Genomic DNA, 21,057 nt, shown 5'->3' with positions numbered 1-21,057 from the left:
TCGTCGCCAATTGGAACCAAACACTCAGTGGAGTGGCCAGCATTTTTCCTTTTGTCTCTGGCAGCGGGCTCGTTGCGGGTTTAGTATACGGCTGGGTAATGTCGAGAAGGTCATGAAATGTTTGGGTCAAGGGGGGCTGCTGTCCTCTAGTCCCCTTTTCTATATTACTTGCAGCACATATATCACGCATTGCTGTCTTTGAATGTTGAGCGTTTAGCCATGCTCCAGATTTCCAGACAATGACGATTTATTTTCACTTAGCAGAGCTGTGGCGCAGTACGATTTGGATGCATTGAAGTCGTGGCAGAGACCACCCAAAGACGAGATGCGTGTGTGCTGTATGTATGGACCTGGTAGATATCGAGGGTCAATTGTAGAGGACGGCAAGGCTGAACCGCCGACGAGGCTGCCAAGTCCTGCAAAGCAGCATGACGTCGACTTGATCTGCAACCCCCCAAACCTCAATCTGATTCTCTCCTCACCAGTGTAGGCAGCCGTTCAAGACCAAGATCAGTTTGTCCATAATATCCTAAACCACATTCGCGTCATGTCGGCCAAGATAGCAAAGACTATCGCTCGCCAGAAAGAAAAGTACGTGGAATCCTCGATATGAACAGACCGCTGTTGAGCTCGATGCCCCTCGGGCTGCAGCCAATCCGTAGCACGTGGCAGTTTCAAACACCTCGTTGCTTCACGCACAGAGACTCTAACACGAGGCTTCCAGGATTGCCGAAGGGAGTTTCTACGAGGCACACCAGCAACTCCGTGTCATCACCGCCCGCTATCTCAAAGCCTCCGACTACAACTCGGCCTGCGACGTGCTTTACAATGGCGCCCTCCTTCTCCTCCGCGCCGACCAGGGTGGCTCAGGCGGCGATTTGGCGCTCATGCTGTTGAACGACGTCTACGTCAAGGGCGAATACGGATGCGACGACGAGAACAAAAAGAGACTGTTGGAGATATTCCATGCCTTCCCCAAAGAGGAACCGACCAGGAAGAGATTCGTGACCGAAATGGTTAACTGGAGTGGGAAATTTGGGGATTTGGAAAGGGGAGATCCAGAGATTCATCACCAGGTGGGCAAAGTGCTCGCGGAAGGTAGGTTTGGGGGGGATTCCTCGTTAGAATGTCGATGTGGACACAGTCTCTGACATTTTACAGAGGGCGAAGCATACGACGCCGAACGACATCTCGTCATCGGCACGCCAGAATCTGCCCCTGTCCTCGCCAGCTTACACTATGTCTGGTACAAATTGGACCAGCCGCACCTTGCACCCATCTACGCCTCCCGCTCCGTTCTTCCCTATTTGTTGGTTGGGAATCTCTCCAGCGCAAACCTCGCCCTGTCAACCTTTACATCGCACCTCACAACACAAAACCCGAATTTACTGTCCATGTCTCAACCACTTGAATCCGCCAAATCGGGCCTCTCACTGCGAATATTCCCCTCGATCCCACTCCTCAACTTCCTGTCTCTTTTGTTACTCTCCTGTCAGAAAGGCGACGCCAGTTTATTCCGCCAGCTCGCAAAGTTCTACGCCCCGCATCTGAAGGAACTCGAAGGACTGTGGAGTGAAGCTTTGGCACATATTGGAGAGATCTGGTTCGGAATCAAGATTCCCCGGCAGAATACTGGGAATCCGTTGTTTGATATGATGGGCAGTATGCTTTTCGGCGGGCAGCAACCGGGGGCGAAAGCGGCGACTCCAAGATCGGGCACACCGAAGCCTGCAATAAGTGGCAGCAAGGCCCCTCCAAAAGAAATCGAGAAGCCTCCGACAATGGATTTGGATTGAAGTCTTGAGCGTATAGTTTTGGGATCGTGGCTGGGTTTGCGGGTAGTGACGGTAGTGGTGATTACTGAGACATGAAGCAAGGCCACGGTCATGATCGGGTGTGACATCAGCAGAGAATATCGCTCTGTGCGACTGATGAGAACCATACAGGACACTCCTCTGTTCGTTCTGTTGTTTTATGTTCGCCTCCGCTCCACCCCGCTCGAGTTCCGCCCCGCCCATTTTAACCAGACTATAAATTCGACACCGCCATGGGCCACCCACGACAAGATCCTGAGCGAGGAGTAAATGGCCAAAGAAGGAATGTTCACCCTTCCGTGTTTTTCTACCCAAAGGGTTCGCACCGAAATACACACCCATGACGACCTAGGTATGTATTGTATATATGTTTGGTATAGCCCAATCACTCACAACCGCGACCGCGACCACGACACCCCTTGTTTGGCAGAGGAACAAAAACAATCGACAGCCAGGATTCCCACGTGGTCTCCCACCGTGGTACTGACTGGCCGGGGTATAGCTTAAGTACGACTGAGCAGACGGGAAGTCCTGTTTTCTAGTACCCTGTGGTCGATTGCGGAGGGATATGTTGGGGGTTGTGGTTATATATCTACAATATACGTAGGTATTGGGTGAGGGGGGAATGACTTGTGTAGTGCAGTGCAGGTGCAATGCAGTGTACAAGGAGCGTACCCTGTACAAATACAAGATATCTCTCTTCCTCTCTCTCCCAACCACCTGATACGTGTCTGTATGTGTATTGTCTCTGTCACGGTGCGACTTAGCCACACCTTTGGTTTAATCCGACCGGTAGGTAGGTAGGCAGGTATCAATGCATTGTTCATTGTATTGTGTACAGGCCCAGTATCCGCTTCATGGTATCGTTGATCTCATAATCCGGCAAAGCCCATCCTCGCATTCGCCTTCACGACAGCGCCGTCGCTTCACTCCTTGTGGCTAGACTCTGGACTCTAGACTGGCGCAGGTCCACATGATAATAATGAAAAAAAAAAAAAAAAGCATCCGCCGTCGCCGCAAGTTCCGCCCATGTTTGTATTGTACACCATGCTTGACGAAATAGACAGAAAACCAATCCGTGCACTTTTGTGAAACAGCCTTCTCCTCATTCGTATACACCCACCTCGTCCCTCCCTGCTGTTCCTCCCATGCCCAAGGACTCGCCAAACATCCAGGATTCTTCCTCTGCCCGGGCCACCTCCCTGCGGAGACTCCCCATGATCAAGCCCATCAGTTCGTCCCTCTCGAGCTCTTCGTCCTCGTCAACGGCAGCCGAAGTCGACACTTTGCCCTTAGCCCGCGCACGTTGTCGCGCCATCATCTCGCGCAGGAGCCGCTCGATACGTTCACGGTCTCGTCGTTCTTCGTCCGCCTCAACCTCCGCCTCGGTGGCCATCGCCGCGACGTGCTCATGGTCTCCTCTTGTGATGTGTGACGACGGTTGGCCATAAGCATCATGGCCCCGCGCTCTCCGGCCTGCCGCGACTCGGGGGTGTGATTGGGCAACGTGGTCATGGAAGTCGTCATCGTCCGAGAAATCGTGTTGGTGGGCGTCATCATGCTCATCGCCATCCTCCTCCTCGTCTCCTCCATTCATTGCATGTTCATCTCCAAGTCCGTCATCCGAGTCCGACAGTCTGAGTCTGCCAGGGAGGACGGGGATCTTGGGCAGCACGGGACGGCCCGTGAGCGGATTCAATGCGACAATAGACTGATTAGGGAAGAGGGCTGCGGAGGATCGAGGACTGAGCGGTCGATGGGGAGAAATTGTAGGGTCGTAACCATCTACTAGAGCTGCGCGGTGGGGCGGCGAGAATTGCGGTATTGGATGGGGGATGAAGGTAGAGCTGTTGCCATTGTCTGCGGTGTCATGAAAGGGAGATGACCGGGAAGGAGATGGCGAGAGCGACGGCGTGGATACCGAGCGTTGGTGACCTCGAGGGCGCGGGAGACTACTACCGTACTGGTGCCCCTGGTTTTGCGACTGCGATTCATGTCGTCGAGGTTGACTGGTTGTCTGTGCTTGCGGTTGTGCCCCCGAGGCCGGGCGTCGCGACAGATGTGCAGAAAACAGATTTCTTCGCACCGAGCCCGCGGCGACTGGATTGGGATTGGAAGTCGAGGAGAGAAAGGACGATGAGTTGGGCGAGAGGTCATTGGCCGCGTCGCGCGAAGGAGGAGGAGGGGCCATTTCGAACCAAATAAAGCCGGGGGTCAACACCACACCGCACTCGGTGTGAACGATGGTGAAGGATGTCTTTTTGACAAATAATGTGTTGGGTTCCCCTACTCATGGCCAATCCCAGAAAATGCCCAAGCGAAAGCGGCCCAAAAGTAAACAAGCACGAGGCTCCGCTTCCGCCAATCAGATCCGCCCTGAGCCACAACATCTCAGCCTCGTCATGTTCCCCACAAAGTCTCCCCTTTTTCCGGGATACAAGATCACAGACCATCACATGGTGGTTCCCAGTTCGCCAGCGACGATCCAGTGGGGCGATGATACGACACGGCCACACACAATGTCCCGGTCTCGGCTGTCATCTCGTCGAGGCCGACTCCAGAGTGTCCTCCCGTTGGACGATCCTGACACCAGCATTAGGCGACCAGCGAAACTGCATTCTGTGAGGCCAGGCAGGCAATACAAGGGTCGTATTCATATGTCCTAGCACGGCACAGCTAGCCCTACGGCCCAAGTCTGTGCCGGCCTGACTGTGTGCTCCCGTCTTATGAGATCCCCTATATACTGTAATGTGTCGTGAGAATGTCTATGCTCCTCGTCTTTCTAGGTTCGTTCATCAAGACTGCACAAAGTAGTAGCTCCGTCAATACTGTTACACAATGACAACTAGATCGGAGGAACGGGCAACCAACGATACTGGACCACTCGAGCCACAGGCCGATGTTATCAATGGTGGCGAACCTGCCGGAGATTCAGACCGTGTTCTCGTCATTGGCGGAGGCGCGGTCGGCTGTCTCACGGCCCTCAAGTTAGGCAAGGCAGGGATCGATGTTGGTATCATCGAGAGGCTCCCCGAGACGAGCAACGCTCCACGTGCATGTGGCTATTTCGGCGCCGTACACCACATGCTGAACGACATCGGCGTCCTCAGGTTGATCAGAGAAGAAGGCTTCATGACCCGCGGTCTCTGCTTCCGCAAGCCCCCCAAGGACGATGGCCAAGGTCGAGGCGGCAAGGTCTTCGGCGACATCATTGCAAATCTGCCCCTTTGTGCCCCTGATGACAATCTCACCGAACCAGGTGCCGGTCTGCTGAATCTGCCGCAGGCACAACTCAACAAATTGTTCCTGCGAGAGGCCCTGAAGACGGACCATGTGCACATCCATTTCAACCGTGAATTGGTATCTATCACAAACAACGGCGGCGGCGGCGGCGGCGGCGTCGCGGTCCTTACACGCGATCCTGACACTGGCATCGAACGAGAATATAAAGCCAAATACGCGGTGGCAGCAGACGGTGCGCACTCTGCGGCTCGTAAAGCCCTTGGACTCCCTTATCCGGGCCACACCTGGCCCGAACGACTCATCGCGACAAACGTGGTGCTCCGTAACGTCGAGGAAACACCCATGCACACGCATTTCGTCATGCACCCGACGCACTTCAGCATCTCGACTCCCCTCGAAGACCCTGTCCTGGGGCAGGAGACGCTCTGGAGGTGGACGTTAGCGGCGGACCCGGCGTTGGACAAGTGCTCCGATGAGGAGTTGTTGACGGACGAGGTCATCCATGCGCACTATGAGAGGTGTATGCCGGGGCCGAGGCCGTTGGCTGTCGACATCGTGGCGAGGTCGGTGTACAGGGCGCACCAGAGGCTTGTGCCGACCATGAGGAAGGGGAACGTGCTGCTTGCCGGAGACGCTGCGCATTGCAACCATGTGAGTTTATCCCTTCGAGTGTTGTTTCCATGACGATTTTTTAGCTGAAACTTCCCTCAATCTCCTTCTTAGCCCTTTGGCGCCCTTGGTCTCAACACGGGCATGCTCGACGCCGACGCCTGCGCCGAGGCCCTGATCATGATCCTCAAGGACTCCTTCCCCCCTAACGAGACGCTGAACACGTACTCCGACTCGCGCCGCAAGGTCTTCCAGTTCTTTGTGGACCCGACGTCGACGCAGAACAAATTTCGCGTCCATTCGAACCCGCCTGAGACTGCGGCCGAGGACGACTGGTTCCTCAGAGACCTGAACCACATGACGCCAAAGAAGGCCGTGGAAATGGCGAGGCCGTATTTCGAGGGGTGGAGGACGGATATGAGGCAGGCCGTACAGGAGAGAGACGATGGACTGCTTGCACATGGATAGTCTAGTCTTCTGTTGTGTGTAGAGACACCATCTCTGCTGGGTGAAATCAGGGCGAGGAGAAGCATTTCGACTGAACGAATGATCTGCTGTAGGACTTTTTGGACAAAAGAAAAACAACGAATGAGACTACATTCCTCGGTGCTTTTTCGCGGCTTCAATCTTCTTATATTTTCTCATTCGTACACGTAAGTTGGAGTCCATGGCCTAGCATTTCCCGCCACGGTGCTTTGGCCATCATCTCCGAGGTGCTATCTAGTCCTCCTACCAGGAAAAACAAAGATGGCACCATCAAAGGTCCCAGGGGTATCTCAAGAAACACGGACACAATATCTCACGCAGCTTGGGCAGTTTGTCATTGCCGTTGCTTGATCTTTTTCTCCTCCTGCTCTCAGTTCAACTCACTCCAGATCTTGTCCTTCGAACGTAGGCAGCCTCTTGACAACGTCTTCCCAAGTCTCCTCCCCATCGACCAGGGCCTTGACCGCGGTGATGATCTCATCCTCGCTCGCCCTCACTTGCTTCGTGGAATCTCGCTCTCTCAGTGTCAACGATCCATCTTTGACCGTCTGGAAATCGATTGTGATTCCAAATGGTGTTCCCAGTTCATCATTACGAGAGTACCTCTTGCCAATGCTTGCAGAGGAGTCGTCGACTTTGTTGGAGACTCCGACTCGGCGTAGACGGGTTGTGAGTTTCTTGATGAAGGGCTTGAAATCTGCGTGGCCAGAGAGTGGGACAAGGAGGACCTTAGTGGGAGCCACGGTAGGGGGGAACGACAGGACTCCACGTGCAGCATCCCCTTCACGAACCCAGAAGACATGTTCCATGAGACTGTAAAGAATTCGTCCGATGCCGAAGGAGGGCTCGATGACATTCGGCGTGTATTCACGCACGTGTTCTGTTCGCTTCCTCTTCTCAATCTTAATCAGATCTTTTTCGAGTTCTGTTCGTCCGCTCCCAACACCTGGCGTCTCGATTTCGATTTTCCCCGTCTTTTCCAGCTCTAACGCAAGCTTCTCGCGCAGATCCTGCGAAAGGGCGTCCACGGCAGCCTCGACTGCCTTTGCGTCCTTGCGAAATTTGGGTCCAAGTTTCTTGCGTTCCAGGTCAACTTCATATTCTTCGACGATCAGCGGTTGGGCTCGAGTTTCGCGCACAACGAGCGGGGCTCCAGTCTTCTCCTTGTGGACAGTCAAATCATAGGCACTTCGGTCAGCACACCCGACACATTCAATCCAGCCGTACGTGGTGAAGAGTTCGGCGTCCCAACAGTCAGCAGCATAATGAGCCATTTCATTGGCCATGTGCTGTCTGAATCTCAACTTGGTCTGGTCAATTCCGAGCTTGAGCAAAAACTCCTGTATCCTGACGAGGAAGTAGCCGAGAGTCTCATTGTCGACCAAGCCAGAAGATACCGCGTCCCCAATAGCCACCAGGTCGGGTTTGGTGCTTCCCGCAAGCTGGGTCTTCCGGTTCAGGAGAGATAGCTTGGTGTCTTTGACATCTTCGAAGCGAGGGTGCCTCTTCCCGCCTTCTGGGTCTACGAAATGCTCGATTTCGGCCATGAGGAACTCGCGGACACGGAGAAGCCCAGAGCGAGGCGAGATTTCGTTGCGGAAGGACTTCCCAATGGAAGCAGAGGCAAAGGGCATAGATTGCTGGTTGAATTCGAGGAGCTTCTGGAAGTTTAGGAACTGTCCCTGAGCGGTTTCTGGACGAAGATAGCCGTTGGGTTTATCGGCGCTGGGCCCAATCTGGGTCTGGAACATGAGGTTGAAGGCTTTCGGTGGCTCAAGTTCTGCTCCGGTTGAAGGGCCTTTGATGTTGTATTTCTTGATCAGTTCGGCAAGCTCGTCACCTCCATAGTTGTCAATCTTTGCCAGGGTCTCCTCATATTCTTGCACCAGGGCGTCATCAAGCTTCTCAATCTTTGTGTCCTTGATCTTCTTCTTCTTTTTGGCCTCTTTTGCTTCGTCGACCTCGACCTTTTGGCCACGTGCGTCTTTATCGGCTTTCAGTCTCGCCTCAAGGACCTGCTCTACCAAATGGTCTGCGCGGAAGATTTCCCCACTCTTTGGATCTTTGCACATCCAATCTGCAAACTTGTCGACGTGGCCACTGGTCTTGAGGATTGCCTCTGGGGTCAGCATGGTGCAATCAACCTCGAGCATGTCTTCTTCCAGCACAAAGTGTTTGCGCCAAAGATCGACCACATTGGCTTGTAGTGCGCATCCTGGTGGACCATAGTCAAAAAGCCCGCGTTCTCCACCGTAGATTTCGAACGAGGGCGTGTAGAAGAGTCGTCGGCGCAGAAGAGATTCTAAGACTGAACGATCTAGAGGCTGACCAGTCTTGGTCGTGCTCTCAGCCATCTTGGGATCTAGTTTGGGCGCTTGGAATTTTGCTTTGACGAAAGTGGCAGCTGTAAAACTTCGGACAAAGTGACCAGACTGAAAAGAGGTGGCTCTAGAAAGGCAAGCCAATGCACGCATAGAACCAAGGAGTAGGAGGAAGAAGGGACTTGGAACGGAACCCCTGCAGTAGATATACACAGGAGTCGTAGGGTGTGATGACTCGAAACTCTTAATGAAGACTCACAAAATTGGTATGGGGAAAATGACACAAAATAATCTCCCCTGCGCTTCCAGGCCAGCCTCGTGCAGCCACCAATAGCCAGCCACACACAGCCACACTTCAGCCTTACGGGTTTCGGGGAATCTCTTTTCTCCGCACAACCTTTTTTCTGAAGAGGAATCGAGAACATCAATCCGCTCTTCAACGACACTACGTGGGTCAGCTTCGATATATGTACCACGTGTACTTGCCCTTCGCCATCTCCATAAATGCCCTCTCGAACCACAAGACTCTCCGACAAGGCGGCCTTGCCCTTCAAGACATCTAACAAACAGCGGAGACAGGACCTCCACGTCAAACAGAAACGCGCACGAGATGCCCTGAAACGGGCCGAGAGATTCAGTCGCAAAAAAGAGGAGGCGAAGAACCCGAGATTGCGGGAGGAGCGGTTGCGGCGCAATGTCCCCATCACGCTGGACAAGAAACGGGTCTACGACGAAATCGCGCATGAGCCTGAAGACGGTGGTCTGGGAAAGGTCTACGACGTAGAAAGGCTGAAGAGAAGGAAATTGGCAGAGGAACAGGATCTACAGCCCCAAATCGATGGAGAGGGATACACTGCGGAGCATCAAGGGGACGACGATGATCACGACTCCATGCTGGAGGAAAGCAGCGATAGCGAAGACGATGGTGACAACGACGAAGACGATCTCGAGCCGGCGGATCTCGACGAAGATACTCACGACCCTCTCCCATCAAAGTCCCAGCTCAACTCCTCAAGATCTCGACTGACAGATCGCGCAACTTCACCAACACGCTCAACGACCTCGACCAACCTCTCCCTTGCCCCCGCGGCGCTCGCCGCGAAGTTTCCGACTCTGTTTTTGCCGTCAGACTCACCTCCTCCTCCCCCTCCCAAAATCCTAATTACCACATCGATAAACTCGACCTTGCACAATGAGGCTGCCATCCTGACCACCTTATTCCCCAACTCAAGATACATCCGTCGCTCCTCTCACAGGTACGGCTACAAGTTCTCCGTCCGCGAAATCTCCACCTTTGCAGCCAAGCAGGGATATACGTCTGTCATTGTTCTCGAGGAGAATCAAAAGAGGCCCTCGGGCATGACAGTGGTGCATTTACCCCTTGGACCGACATTCCACTTTACAATTTCGAACTGGTATTCAGGCAAGCAGATCCCTGGCCACGGTCGCCCCACAGACCACGTCCCTGAACTGATCTTGAACAACTTTACCACCCCGCTCGGCCTGGTAACCGCCCACCTCTTCCGCTCTCTTTTCCCAGCTACCCCGGAGCTCCAAGGTCGGCAGGTTCTAACGCTGCACAACCAGCGTGATTACATCTTCCTCCGCCGGCACCGGTACATTTTCCGCGCAAAACGGGAGACGGAAAGATCCGTGGTCGGCGCTGATGGGAAGGAGATGAGAGGCACAGAAGGCATCAGAGCCGGATTGCAAGAACTAGGGCCAAGGATGACGCTCAAATTGAGGAGGGTAGACAAGGGCATACAGAGGGCAAGTGGCCAGGAGTGGGAATGGAAGGCCAAGATGGAGAAGAAGAGGACCAAGTTCCAACTATGATCTGTTGCTACAGATCGCCGGGCTCTCCAACACACGGGCAGCGTTGGGTTTTTCCTCCACATTGGGCACGCATCAGAAGCGATGGCGATTCAGAAGATCGAGGGCCAGGGATCGCATCACTTATCACTGAACCAGCAGAGGAACAAAACTCAAAGGTGGAAGTTCGCTTTAGGAATTCTGTGGACGCTGCAAGAACTCTGGCCTCTTCATCCAGCCCGTCGACTCTTCCCGACAAGCCAGGAATAGTTCCCACATGGTCCATATGTCTCGTGTGTCTCCTTTCCATGTCAGCGCATAAGGCTTGTTGACACCATTTCCATTCACGTGTGAGTAGATGTCGACACCATCCTTTCCGTTTGCCAATTGCCGGTGCCAGATCAGTGTCTCCAACTCCCTTTGCTGAGCCCATTGCAGCGGGCCCTCATGAACCTGACGTGTAGCCCATTCATCCATCCGTAAAAGCAAGCAAAATAAAACAGGGCTAAAAGCTGAAACAGCAAACTTTCCAATCTGGCCACCCATTCTTTCTCAAGCTCTAACTGCCTTGAGCTTGGGTCCAGAAGTCAAGACTAGCGATGACATCCTCGCCGGTCTCGTCTTCGTAAGCGTACAAAATCTAGGCACAGGTTGTTAGCAGGGCAGTACTCCCCATAAAAAGAGCAGATAGCAGCCACTCACCTCTCTCGTACTCGAATGCAACATCCTGACATTCTTGCCCGTCATCACATGAATCAACTCGCTCGTCTCAATATGCCGAATCTCGATGAAGGACGGCTCGAACGCGAGGATGTAGGGATAATTCAGTGCAAATGCCTGCGGAGTTCCTTCCCATGTAATTTTCCAGTCCTGTCTCGCACGCCATCCGTTCCGGTTGACAAAGAAGCTGAAGTCGGAATAGTTGAGCAGGAATTCGCCATTGAGCCGTTCAATGTGGATGGGTTTGACGTTTTCCTTTCGTGTCACGAAGTCAAGCGACGTGTCGGCTTGATCGAGCAGGGATTGTCGCTCGGTGGTCTCAAGCGAGACGACCTCAAAGCCTTTCGCACAGCCAACGCATAGTGTGGAGCGGAGGTAGTGTACTGATGTCGATTCAGCTGGGATGTAAAATTCCTAGAGTACTTTGTTAGCATCAAATTTCGCAATTTTCGCGACAGATGGTTTTACCTTGAAAGGCTTTAGAGCATCCTGGCCACTGGCAAACATCTTACTGATTGCCGGCTTCTTCTTACCCTTAGTAAGATCATCCATGGGCTCGTATACCTTGATGGTAGTGGATAATGCCGAAGTCTTCACGGAGCACACCAAATGTCGCCCCAGGCCAATTCCAGCTTTGAAGAAGTTAGAATGACCCTGAATCTTGCGAGGTCTAGTCGCCAGAGGATTCTGATTATTTGGATCCAGTGCATCAAAAGGATATGAAGTGAGAGTTTTGTTCGACAGCACCAGCAACAGTCGATATTCCTCCAGCGTATCGATCTGGGACACTTGGGTAGCGTCGAGAATGCGCTTGGGCTTGAGGGATTTGTCCTTTGGCCATCGATCAGCAATATAAATACCGTTGTCGGTCCCATAAATGAGCTTGCGACCTCCGTCAGTTGGCACCAGACAATTGACCCGATTCTGAGCGTTGAAGAATCCTTCGCATAATATAGTCTTTGTGTAGAAGGCACTACTTCGGTCGCGAAGTTTGCTTTGCTGCTGCTCCACCAGTTCAATAAACTTTTTGCGCTGGGTGATGGAGGTGGCATATAGCTGAAGCTCATATGCACCTTTTCCAAGATGTCGGAAAGTGATGGGATACACCTCTTTTTGACCTGGGGTGCTTGAAGTGGACGGTTTGTTGCCGGGAATGAGACTCGACGAGGAACGCTTTGCGAGACCCAGGCGGGGGATGACTTGATCCATCTCGGCGATAACGAGGAGCTCCAGTGGAATCGGCTTTCTGTACACTCGAAGTTCCTCTCGTTTGTTGACATTTTTGACACGGCACATGAGGACTGCGTGATCGAAGAGATACACTTGAACTTCGGCACTGTCGGCGGGGGACTTCTTGAAGCTCATCTTGGTCAGGATGACCCGGTTCTCCTCTGTAAGTTTCAGATCCGTGTACTCTCCAGCATTCCACTTGAGCTGTTGATTCAGCTGAAGCAAGTTGAAGTGATTCTCGGCTTTACCACTTTCCGCGTTGACTCGGGCCAAGAAATCCTTGATCAGACCGATGGCTTTGGGTATATCCTTCTTGTCTGGGTTGTCATCTTTTGTGTACTTCAACACATTGTCCAACAATAGCGGATATCTGGCTAGTCGCGTTGTTGGTTTCGTAAGGTAACCATTCAGCTCAAGCTTTCTCGACTCTTTGAGGCGCTCAGTCTCGTCGACAAACCGCGAAAAGGCCGGATTGGCGCCTTTCTCTTTCTCGAATTCGTATTTGCCGTACATCTGATTCGCACCGTATTTGATGAAGGGGTCGAACTGCGGCACAAATTTGAGAAAGATGTCACCAATGCTGTGCACCACGTGCTGTTCTTTCTGCCGCTTTGACAACTCTTCCGCGAACCTGCCATTCACTGCAAGAACCTCCAGACAGTTACCGAAGACGGTGCGAACAAATTTCTCTCGTCGCTCCTCCTTGATGGGAGACATGACATTGCCGGCGCCGCGAAGTGGCCTTATCCAGAAATCGCGGAGATATTCCAAATCCTTGACAAAGTCACGTTCTGTGTACATGAGCTCTGAGATGACTTCCTGTCTCTTCTTCTCTCTGTCATCGATCTTGTCGGCGACCTCCTTTGGAACGCTGTTGATCCAGAGCTTCTGTTCCTGGTCTTCCTCGCCGTGTAGACTTCCTCTCGAGTTGGAGTGTCGCAACCCGGGCTGTGGCCGTAAATTCAGGCGAGCTTGCTGTTCAAGCCGCCGAGGACACGCGATCGAGTAGCAGAGGTGGTCTTTTGTGCAGGTTGGAGAATAACACTCCGTCAGCAACGTGAAAACACCGTTGACATCTTTTGAGGACGCCTCCTCTCCCATGGTTTCCCGGAACTGGTACACTTCTCCCGGAGCATCTCTCAGTCGATGCTCATAGGTAACGTCATGAAAGAACTTTTGGGCATCAAGGGCGCGTCCGAGAAGTAAAGCAAGGTTTCTGTCTGTTGTTTTGATGATGTAGGCGATTAAGTCGACAGCCTCTGCCCCTGTGAAGGCATTCTTGTAAGAGAGATCATTCTTAGTTCTGTCGCCAACGCCGATCCTTTCCTGAAAAGCGCTTGCAACGCGTGACAGAAGGGCAGGGTAGACAAGAGGCGATTTTCTTTGGACAACAGTCGTTGTTTGACTGGCTGACGAATGAGCCGAGCCTGTCGGCCTACTCATCATGCTGTCGTTACGCGACACATTCATGGTGGTTGTTGGCGTCAAGTCAGACGCAGCTGAGGTGCCAGAAGCGGCAGACGTAGTGCGCGGGGGGTTACTTCCCTCACTAGGGCGTCGCGACCGTGGAGTGATACCGTATCCTGGGGAATTAGTTGAACTAAACGAGCCGTTCGACGAGGCATGATGATCTGCAAAAGGGTCTGATTCTGATTCCCGACGACGATGAGGCACGACTCTGCCACTTGTCAATTGCTGAGTATGATCTCGATCCAAGGCGAACGATCCCATCGACATGGATCTATCCCCATCGACTCTTTCCGGTATGTGTCTGCCTTGAGCTGTCGTCCTTGAACCACCGATTCCGGCGTAAGGTTGCTGTCGAAAGGCACTGGCAGTACCCTGCTGGAAGCTACTGGGTGGTGGACGATAGCCCATGGTCGGCTCTCCAGGCCTCACCATGGACCGCGACCTATATCCATCATTGTTTAATGCCGGAGGAGGCATTCGGTTGGGAACAGGTCTGCGATCGTAGGACGACATCGACATTGACGAGGGAACACCAGGCCGTGTGTCTATCCGCTGAGGCGGAGGGTAAGGTCGCCGATCAGGAAACATTGGCGCGGGATTGTGCGGCGGCGGTCTTGCATTGTTTGCGCCATTTGTATACGGCTGGCCCGGAGCAATGCCGTTGGAGCGGTCGTAGGATTGAGGCATCTGACGCATGGGTGGAGGGGGTCCGTGTCTCATGGACATGGTATGTTGCTGGTGTTGCGAAGTCATGCTGGGCAGTCGATCGTACATGCCACCAACGGATTGTGTTGTCATTGTCTGGGACCTCCCTGGAGGTGGAGCACCGCCAAAGATATTATGGAAGGCGGTATCTCTTTGATCGGCCGGGCCTCCATGCTGTGGAGGAGGTGGTCTTGCACCATAATAGCGAGAATCGGGCAGACCATAGTCTGCCATGCTCGGTCAGAGGAGAGGGAAAGAGCGATATAGCAGAGGAGTAGTTATTGGACCAGCATGGAGAGTTGTAGTGATGGAGTCTCTGATCTGCCGCGTGTAGAGTGCAGGGGGCTTTTTCTGTCTCCTCTTTTCGCGATCTTGAATTCTCTCCCCCGCCCCCAACTTTTTTAATTCTTTAGTAGCGACGGCAGAATGAAGGGCAGCGATCGGAATCGTGGTCTCGACGTAATGGAATGAATTGACAGTCGAGGACAGTGGGTGGCCGATATTCAGGTTGGGAATATGTGTGCGTGCTGCACGAGTGGAGGAGGTCGACGTGGATGAGGGATGGTCAGAGATTACAGATGATGGTCGCACAGATTCCGCGTCATGCTCTCACCGTGCCAGCAGGGAGAGAAAGGAGATGTTCTCAATGACTATGTACGAATTAATGAGTAGTAATGGTGAGAAGATCAATAGATAGAGCCAGTATAGCATGTAGTGGGAATGGAAATGGGAATGGGATGGGGGAGAAAACGATGCAGTTGGACGAGGATCGACTGCTGCTAATCCAAGCCTGAATCTGGGGTCGCCATTGGCTGCGCCTGCTCCTCTAACCTCCTCTAAGCAGCAAAGCCCAGCTTCCCTCCTGCCTGCGGTGGCAGATGCGCAGGCACATCATCACCATCATCCATCCCAAGCTTCATCGGCAGAACGTTACCCACAAGGTGCTTCGAGCACCCACCTCTCCTGTCGCACCTTTTCAAACCACTTCTCTTTCCTGCTTTTCTCCGACAACTTTCCATTAGACACTGAAATCTGCCACCATGGCAACAATTACAGAAGGACCTGGCAGTGAACTCACGCCCAACTTTGCTCCCTTCTTTGGCATGGTAATCTCTCACTAGACCTTCTCTGACGAAACAAAACTAACATGCAGAATCATACAGGCCGGAATTGCCTCTGCTGTACGTCGAGCTAGCCTCAAACCACCGAGACCGTCTATGCTGACCGTCCATGCGCTCTAGATGATCTTTGGCTGTATGGTTATGAAAAGATAAATGGACACACACAAGATACTGAGCAGTTGTACAGGTATCGGAGCCGCCTATGGCACCGCGAAATCAGGCATCGGAATTGCTGGTGTTGGAACTTACCGTCCTGACCTGATCATGAAGGTATGGAACGCGCAACGGGATGATTGATGTGTTTTGTTTGACCGCGAATGGCAGTCCCTGATCCCTGTCGTTATGTCTGGTATCATCGCCGTCTACGCCCTCGTCATCGCCGTGCTTATCGCGGGAGACATGGGACCTCCGCCGCAGCAGAACTACAGCTTGTTCACAGGATTTATGCACCTGGCTTCCGGATTAAGCGTCGGTCTGGCTGGTCTCGCGGCAGGCTATGCCATTGGGATTGTGGGAGATATGGGAGTGAGATGTTACATGCAGCAAAGCAGGATATTTGTGGGCATGGTGCTCATTTTGATCTTTGGTGAAGTATTGGGGCTTTATGGGTTGATTGTGGGGTTGATTCTGCATTCGAAGAGTTGAACGACCGCCCAACAATGTTGGAGGAGGATAAAACGTCTTCACTTCGAAGGCTAGTATTTCAAGAATAGAACCTGGCTGTTGCCACTTTGAAATGAGAGGGTTCGGAGCGACATTTATCGCATCTTATGACTATGAATGCTGTATGCGCTTACTGCAGAAATTTCCCAAGATTGCCGCCAATATGCTCCAGGTCCAGGAGGAATGTGTCGTGTCCGAACAAACTAATATCCTCACCAAGCTCTACGTGCGTTACTTGATTGTTTCCCGTCGCCCTCAAGGTCTCAGCAATCTCTCTTTGCTGCCATGCCGGGAAGAGGATATCACTCGCCACACCCATCACCAACACAGGATGACTGCGCAAGGGTGCCATTCCCTGGACGAGATCTCTGGGTGGCCCTTGATGGCCGGGGGTAACAGCTTCGTCCATTGGCGCGGTGGAGACTTTCTCTTCGTAATTCTTCGACGGTAGCGTTAGGCTGCATGCTGGGTCATTTCGAATTGCCGCTGCCCCGTGGAAGTTGACTAGCTTCTCCTGGTTCTTTTGCCTCCGTTCTCTGGTACTTTCTTGGTGCGCCCACCCCAGATCGAAGAGATCCATGGCCTTGCTCACATAAAGCAGAGAATTTGGATCATATTCCAAGGAAAATTTCTCACCCGCGTGGTCCAGGTACGTTTCAATCAAGAAATCCGGGCACAGAGCAGGCTGTTTACTGGGATCGGCTCGCTGCCTCCCAAACCGGTTCTCCCATTCCGGCCCACTGCGATATGTCACTGTTGCAATTTCGCGCGCGAGCTTCATCCCCGTGTGTGGAGGAATACTGTCGTAGTAGAAACCTCTGTTCCATTTGGGATCCATCATCAACACTTGCCGTTGAGTGTGCCGCATTGCGATACTATATGGGTGACTTCTTGCACAACCCGAAATGCTGACTATTTTGCCCACTCGGTCTGGGAAATGCACGCCGAAAGCGAGACTTTGCATTCCACCCATACTGGCGCCCACGCTGGCGTAGAGCTTGTCAATACCAAGACCATCCAGAAGCCGCGCTTGCGCTCTGACCATGTCGTCCATGGTCAAGATGGGGAACCGAGTGGCATATCGCTGACCGTCGGACGGGTCGATCGAAGAAGGTCCAGTCGAGCCATAGCAACCGCCTATAACGTTCGTGCAAATCACAAAGTGTTTGCTGGTATCTAAGGGACAACCAGGCCCAATGAACTTTTCCCACCACCCAGGCTTTGGGTTGGCTTCAGTGCTGTGTGCATGGCTCGACGCCGACAACCCAGTGTGCAGCAGAATTGCATTGCTCTTGTCCGCGTTCAATGCCCCCCAAGTCTCATGAGCAATATCGAATTCGGGTAGAATCCCGCCCCAATCCAGCAGCATGGGCTCAGAGCTGCGAAATACCATGTGTTTCCCCGTGGTGTAAGACGGTTCAGGTCCTGATTCGAGAGAACGGTTCTGCAAAGCGGCCGTCTTCAGTTCTTGAGCGTCAAGACACGGAAAAGACATTGCCGGGTTTGTGGACTCGGACCCCTCGAAGGAGTCTTCTTCTCGTACGGCGGCGGCGGCAGCCTGCGCATAATGGCTTGCTCGTGTGTGTAGGGACGCATTTCTTCTCCGCTGGGTCTCCGATTTTGCAAGCGAGTGGGCGAACCTGTGTTCCCTTATAGATGAGGATGAATTGGAAGTGAGAGCCCTTGAGCCTCGACTCAGGAGCCGTGCTGCGATCTGGGCACCTCGGGGAACAGCCATGTTGAGCTGTGCAGGATTTCAAACTGGTAGAGAGCATAGAGGAGGGAGCGGGGCCCCTCCAGTTAAGAAATGTGACATGCATTTTCCAGGGCTTTAACAATTTTGGGACGAAACTGGTAGGGGAGTCGACCGCGCAGTCAATGATCACGACATCAGCGACCAATAACAAAGCAGTAAAGAGATCGTTCGCCTAACCTGCCTTGTATGGGAATTCAGCCTTGTCGCCGTGCTTGCTCCAGCCCTAGGTGACGGCCTCGTCGATGGAGAAACCCTTTACCTGAAAGGACCCGATATGGACCATGACATTGGTCCAACCCAGATTGTTCTACGCTTGTTGCTATGATGGACACCCAAATTGGGAGATATCGATACGTCTGTCCTACTTCGGGAGGACAGGGATGTCAAAAAATTGCGACAAAGCAAGACATGATGCTCAAACCCAATTCCTCTAGCATCTGCGGTGCGGTCTCGCTGAAGCTTTCTATTCAGTCGGCTGAGTAGAAACAAACAACGAGCCGGGAGCCGAATACTCTTCTGATTTGACCGTAGGGAACGATGCGGCAAAGCAAGTTGGTTGATATTCCGGGAACCTCGGCTCAGTTCCCAGCACAGGGACTGAACCGCCAGCCGATGCATCTCCACACTTTGACCCGCCATGAATTCACCGTTCAATAATACTCCAAACACCTCCTTGATTAGTAGTCGTTCACGGCGATAGCTGTCTTGGAAAGTGCCGAGGGTCAATGATTGAAACCATTTTATATACCTAACACTAACCCCAGGTCTTCTAGGAGCTAGAAAGGACTCCAAAGGATCCATTCACCAGCATATTCCAGGCTCCTTTGCTTGCCCTTGTTCAACCTCAGGTATATCTCGACGAGTATCAAGTTCCTCCCCTCTTGCCCTCGAGCCGAGCACGTCCGCCGTGTCCCTCCCTTTGCGATCCTACCGTCTTCAGTCCATCCTCAGCAACCGCTATCATGGCTTCCCCAGAAGAAGCAGTCCTCTACAGGGAGCAAGGCCGTATCGCGATCATCACCCTCAATCAACCCAAGAAACTAAATGCCATGAGCCAACCTTACTACTACCGCATCTCCTGCCTCCTCCGGGAGATCGCTGAGAATCCCAACATCAGTGTCACGGTGATCACAGGCTCGGGTCGGTTTTTCTCCGCGGGTGCAAATGTCAATTCTACCAGACCTGGTGTTGGACCGGGCTTGGACAAAGATGCCGCACGGAATGATATCTTGAAGGGGTTCGTGAGCAACAACTTGGATATCACACGGTCGTTCTATACGCACCCGAAGATCTTGGTTGGTGCGCTGAACGGGCCAACAGTGGGGTTGTCCGCAGCCATATTGGGCTTCTGCGACTTCATCTATGCCACACCGCATACCTTCCTGTTGACGCCGTTCTCCTCGCTTGGACTAGTCGCAGAGGGTGGTGCGAGCATTGGACTCGTGCAGCGCATGGGTCTGACAAAGGCCAACGAAGCACTCATCATGTCCCGCAAGATCCCATGTGATGAGCTCGTGGCTTGCGGCTTCGTGAACAAGGTCTTTTCTGGTAAGGACCAGAACGACTCTGATGGGTTCCTGAAACAAGTGCTGGCAGAAATCGATGACAAGTTGGGCGAGCATCTGAACCAAGAGTCCATTCTGAAGATCAAGGAACTGATCAGACGGCCGTTCTTGGAAGGCCTCGAAGCACAAGGAGTTCGGGAGGTGATGGAGGGCATGAAGAGGTTTATCCAGGGGGCACCGCAGGAAGAGTTCAAGAAGATTGCTAGTGGACAGAAGAGACACAAGTTGTAGACATCCTGGGTGTCGGCAGAACAAGATTGGTTGACTGAGGGCGTGTCAATGCTCACCGCTAGGGTTGTGTAGAACCAACTCAGAGTTCAAAAGTGCTGTACATGAACATACTCACTTTCTGCAATATAAAACAAACCTCCTACATGAAGTGATTCGTCCTGACTGTCACTTATTCTGCGAAGCATTGCCGTATTGCGTTCTCGGTATCTGAAGGCTCTCTTCCCCTCTTCGCTCCTCGCGTGCCATACACTCCAGGAATATCCACATCTGCATGGCGGAGTCCTGTGTGCGTGGGAAAATACATGCTCTTATGCTCTCCCAACGTATATTCGTCTTGACGTGGCATCACCTCCTCGTATCCATGTGTCCACTCCATTACTGGTTCCTCTTCTCTTGAGCTGTGCTCACAACTTGTTGTGCGGCAAACCTTGCTCCACAGAAGGCAACTAGCCGATTCACGAGGTGAAAGACCAGCATGGACATACAAAGCAGCGAGCAGCGACAAGCTGAAAAGCAGCAGGAGCAGTTGTTTCGCTGGTTCATGAAGTGGACTAGTCAGGCCTCATTTGTCCCAAGTCGGTCTATGGCGATACAGCCTTTCGGCCTCGACGAACACCAGCATAACCCGTTTGAGGGACCAGGGGTCCCCTGCCGCCTTGCGCTCTTCTCGCTCTTGATAAAACCCAGATGTCGATAGGACCATTAGTTTCCCGCTTCGCCACAGGGTAAAGGCCTGAAGCGGCCATGTTGTCGGAGCACTACTCCACTGGTGGCGGAAGTGAAAAGCAGCGAACACGTCTGAGATGAAAAGCAGCAGCAGAATGAACTTTGCTGGTTCACAAAGATGTTCCTTTAAGGAATCAATGTCGCCAGATTCATGCTCCTGGATACCTTGTGCCGCTGACGGGAGTGACTTGGCCACAGCTGCTGTGGTAACTGGTTCATCGTGACCCTGTCATCTCGGTCGAGGCTTACTTAGCTTCTCTCAGCTTTGGTATAGACCCAGGGGAACAACTCCCGAACGCGGTGGTATCAGCCAGATCTACTCCACAGTTTGCGCAGGTCAGCGGTGTCATCAAAAGCAGCAATCGGCCTAATTGCAAAGCAGTACGAGAAAAGATGGCAAGCCACGAAGAGCGATACCACGTGGATGAATGTAGTTCAGCCGTGATATGTAATTGGAGGTTGAGTTGGTGAGTTTGATATCACGCTGACCCGAGGCGCAAAAAGAGCGGGATGTCCAGGATGCCTTAGGCCGTTCAGGGCAAGTTTTGATTTCCTGAAACAGAAATTGGAGCTTGCTCTTTTGCC

At 52.8% G+C, this 21,057-nt stretch overlaps 9 protein-coding genes across 9 annotated transcripts; 5 read left to right on the top strand and 4 right to left on the bottom strand.

Moving 5' to 3' along the window:
• Positions 1–547: 547 nt before the first annotated feature.
• Positions 548–1,796, top strand: Z517_10189 (uncharacterized protein; the record flags this gene model as incomplete). Its single annotated transcript, XM_013423802.1, has 3 exons — positions 548–591; positions 725–1,098; positions 1,162–1,796. 3 exons carry the CDS (start codon positions 548–550, stop codon positions 1,794–1,796), a joined length of 1,053 nt encoding a protein of 350 aa, XP_013279256.1.
• Positions 1,797–2,919: 1,123 nt separating this feature from the next.
• Z517_10188 (uncharacterized protein) lies at positions 2,920–4,005 on the bottom strand (the record flags this gene model as incomplete). Its single annotated transcript, XM_013423801.1, has 1 exon — positions 2,920–4,005. The coding sequence occupies one exon, from the start codon at positions 4,003–4,005 to the stop codon at positions 2,920–2,922; it is 1,086 nt and encodes a 361-aa protein (XP_013279255.1).
• Positions 4,006–4,652: 647 nt separating this feature from the next.
• Z517_10187 (uncharacterized protein) lies at positions 4,653–6,134 on the top strand (the record flags this gene model as incomplete). Its single annotated transcript, XM_013423800.1, has 2 exons — positions 4,653–5,708; positions 5,781–6,134. 2 exons carry the CDS (start codon positions 4,653–4,655, stop codon positions 6,132–6,134), a joined length of 1,410 nt encoding a protein of 469 aa, XP_013279254.1.
• A 398-nt stretch (positions 6,135–6,532) lies between these two features.
• Z517_10186 (glycine-tRNA ligase) lies at positions 6,533–8,506 on the bottom strand (the record flags this gene model as incomplete). Its single annotated transcript, XM_013423799.1, has 1 exon — positions 6,533–8,506. One exon carries the CDS (start codon positions 8,504–8,506, stop codon positions 6,533–6,535), a length of 1,974 nt encoding a protein of 657 aa, XP_013279253.1.
• A 471-nt stretch (positions 8,507–8,977) lies between these two features.
• Z517_10185 (uncharacterized protein) lies at positions 8,978–10,309 on the top strand (the record flags this gene model as incomplete). Its single annotated transcript, XM_013423798.1, has 1 exon — positions 8,978–10,309. One exon carries the CDS (start codon positions 8,978–8,980, stop codon positions 10,307–10,309), a length of 1,332 nt encoding a protein of 443 aa, XP_013279252.1.
• Positions 10,310–10,844: 535 nt separating this feature from the next.
• Positions 10,845–14,644, bottom strand: Z517_10184 (uncharacterized protein; the record flags this gene model as incomplete). The annotated part of the gene is made up of 3 exons (XM_013423797.1): positions 10,845–10,925; positions 10,988–11,419; positions 11,474–14,644. 3 exons carry the CDS (start codon positions 14,642–14,644, stop codon positions 10,845–10,847), a joined length of 3,684 nt encoding a protein of 1,227 aa, XP_013279251.1.
• An 806-nt stretch (positions 14,645–15,450) lies between these two features.
• On the top strand, positions 15,451–16,176 carry Z517_10183 (V-type proton ATPase proteolipid subunit 2; the record flags this gene model as incomplete). The annotated part of the gene is made up of 4 exons (XM_013423796.1): positions 15,451–15,516; positions 15,574–15,591; positions 15,700–15,801; positions 15,856–16,176. 4 exons carry the CDS (start codon positions 15,451–15,453, stop codon positions 16,174–16,176), a joined length of 507 nt encoding a protein of 168 aa, XP_013279250.1.
• Positions 16,177–16,324: 148 nt separating this feature from the next.
• On the bottom strand, positions 16,325–17,932 carry Z517_10182 (homoserine O-acetyltransferase; the record flags this gene model as incomplete). Its single annotated transcript, XM_013423795.1, has 1 exon — positions 16,325–17,932. The coding sequence occupies one exon, from the start codon at positions 17,930–17,932 to the stop codon at positions 16,325–16,327; it is 1,608 nt and encodes a 535-aa protein (XP_013279249.1).
• A 980-nt stretch (positions 17,933–18,912) lies between these two features.
• On the top strand, positions 18,913–19,746 carry Z517_10181 (uncharacterized protein; the record flags this gene model as incomplete). The annotated part of the gene is made up of 1 exon (XM_013423794.1): positions 18,913–19,746. The coding sequence occupies one exon, from the start codon at positions 18,913–18,915 to the stop codon at positions 19,744–19,746; it is 834 nt and encodes a 277-aa protein (XP_013279248.1).
• Positions 19,747–21,057: the final 1,311 nt, after the last annotated feature.

This window comes from Fonsecaea pedrosoi (genome assembly GCF_000835455.1).
Source record: "Fonsecaea pedrosoi CBS 271.37 unplaced genomic scaffold supercont1.7, whole genome shotgun sequence".
NCBI classification, from domain to species: Eukaryota; Fungi; Ascomycota; class Eurotiomycetes; order Chaetothyriales; family Herpotrichiellaceae; genus Fonsecaea; species Fonsecaea pedrosoi.
The sequence above is the reverse complement of the archived record's forward strand: the minus strand, read 5'-3'. Positions and strand labels throughout refer to the sequence as shown.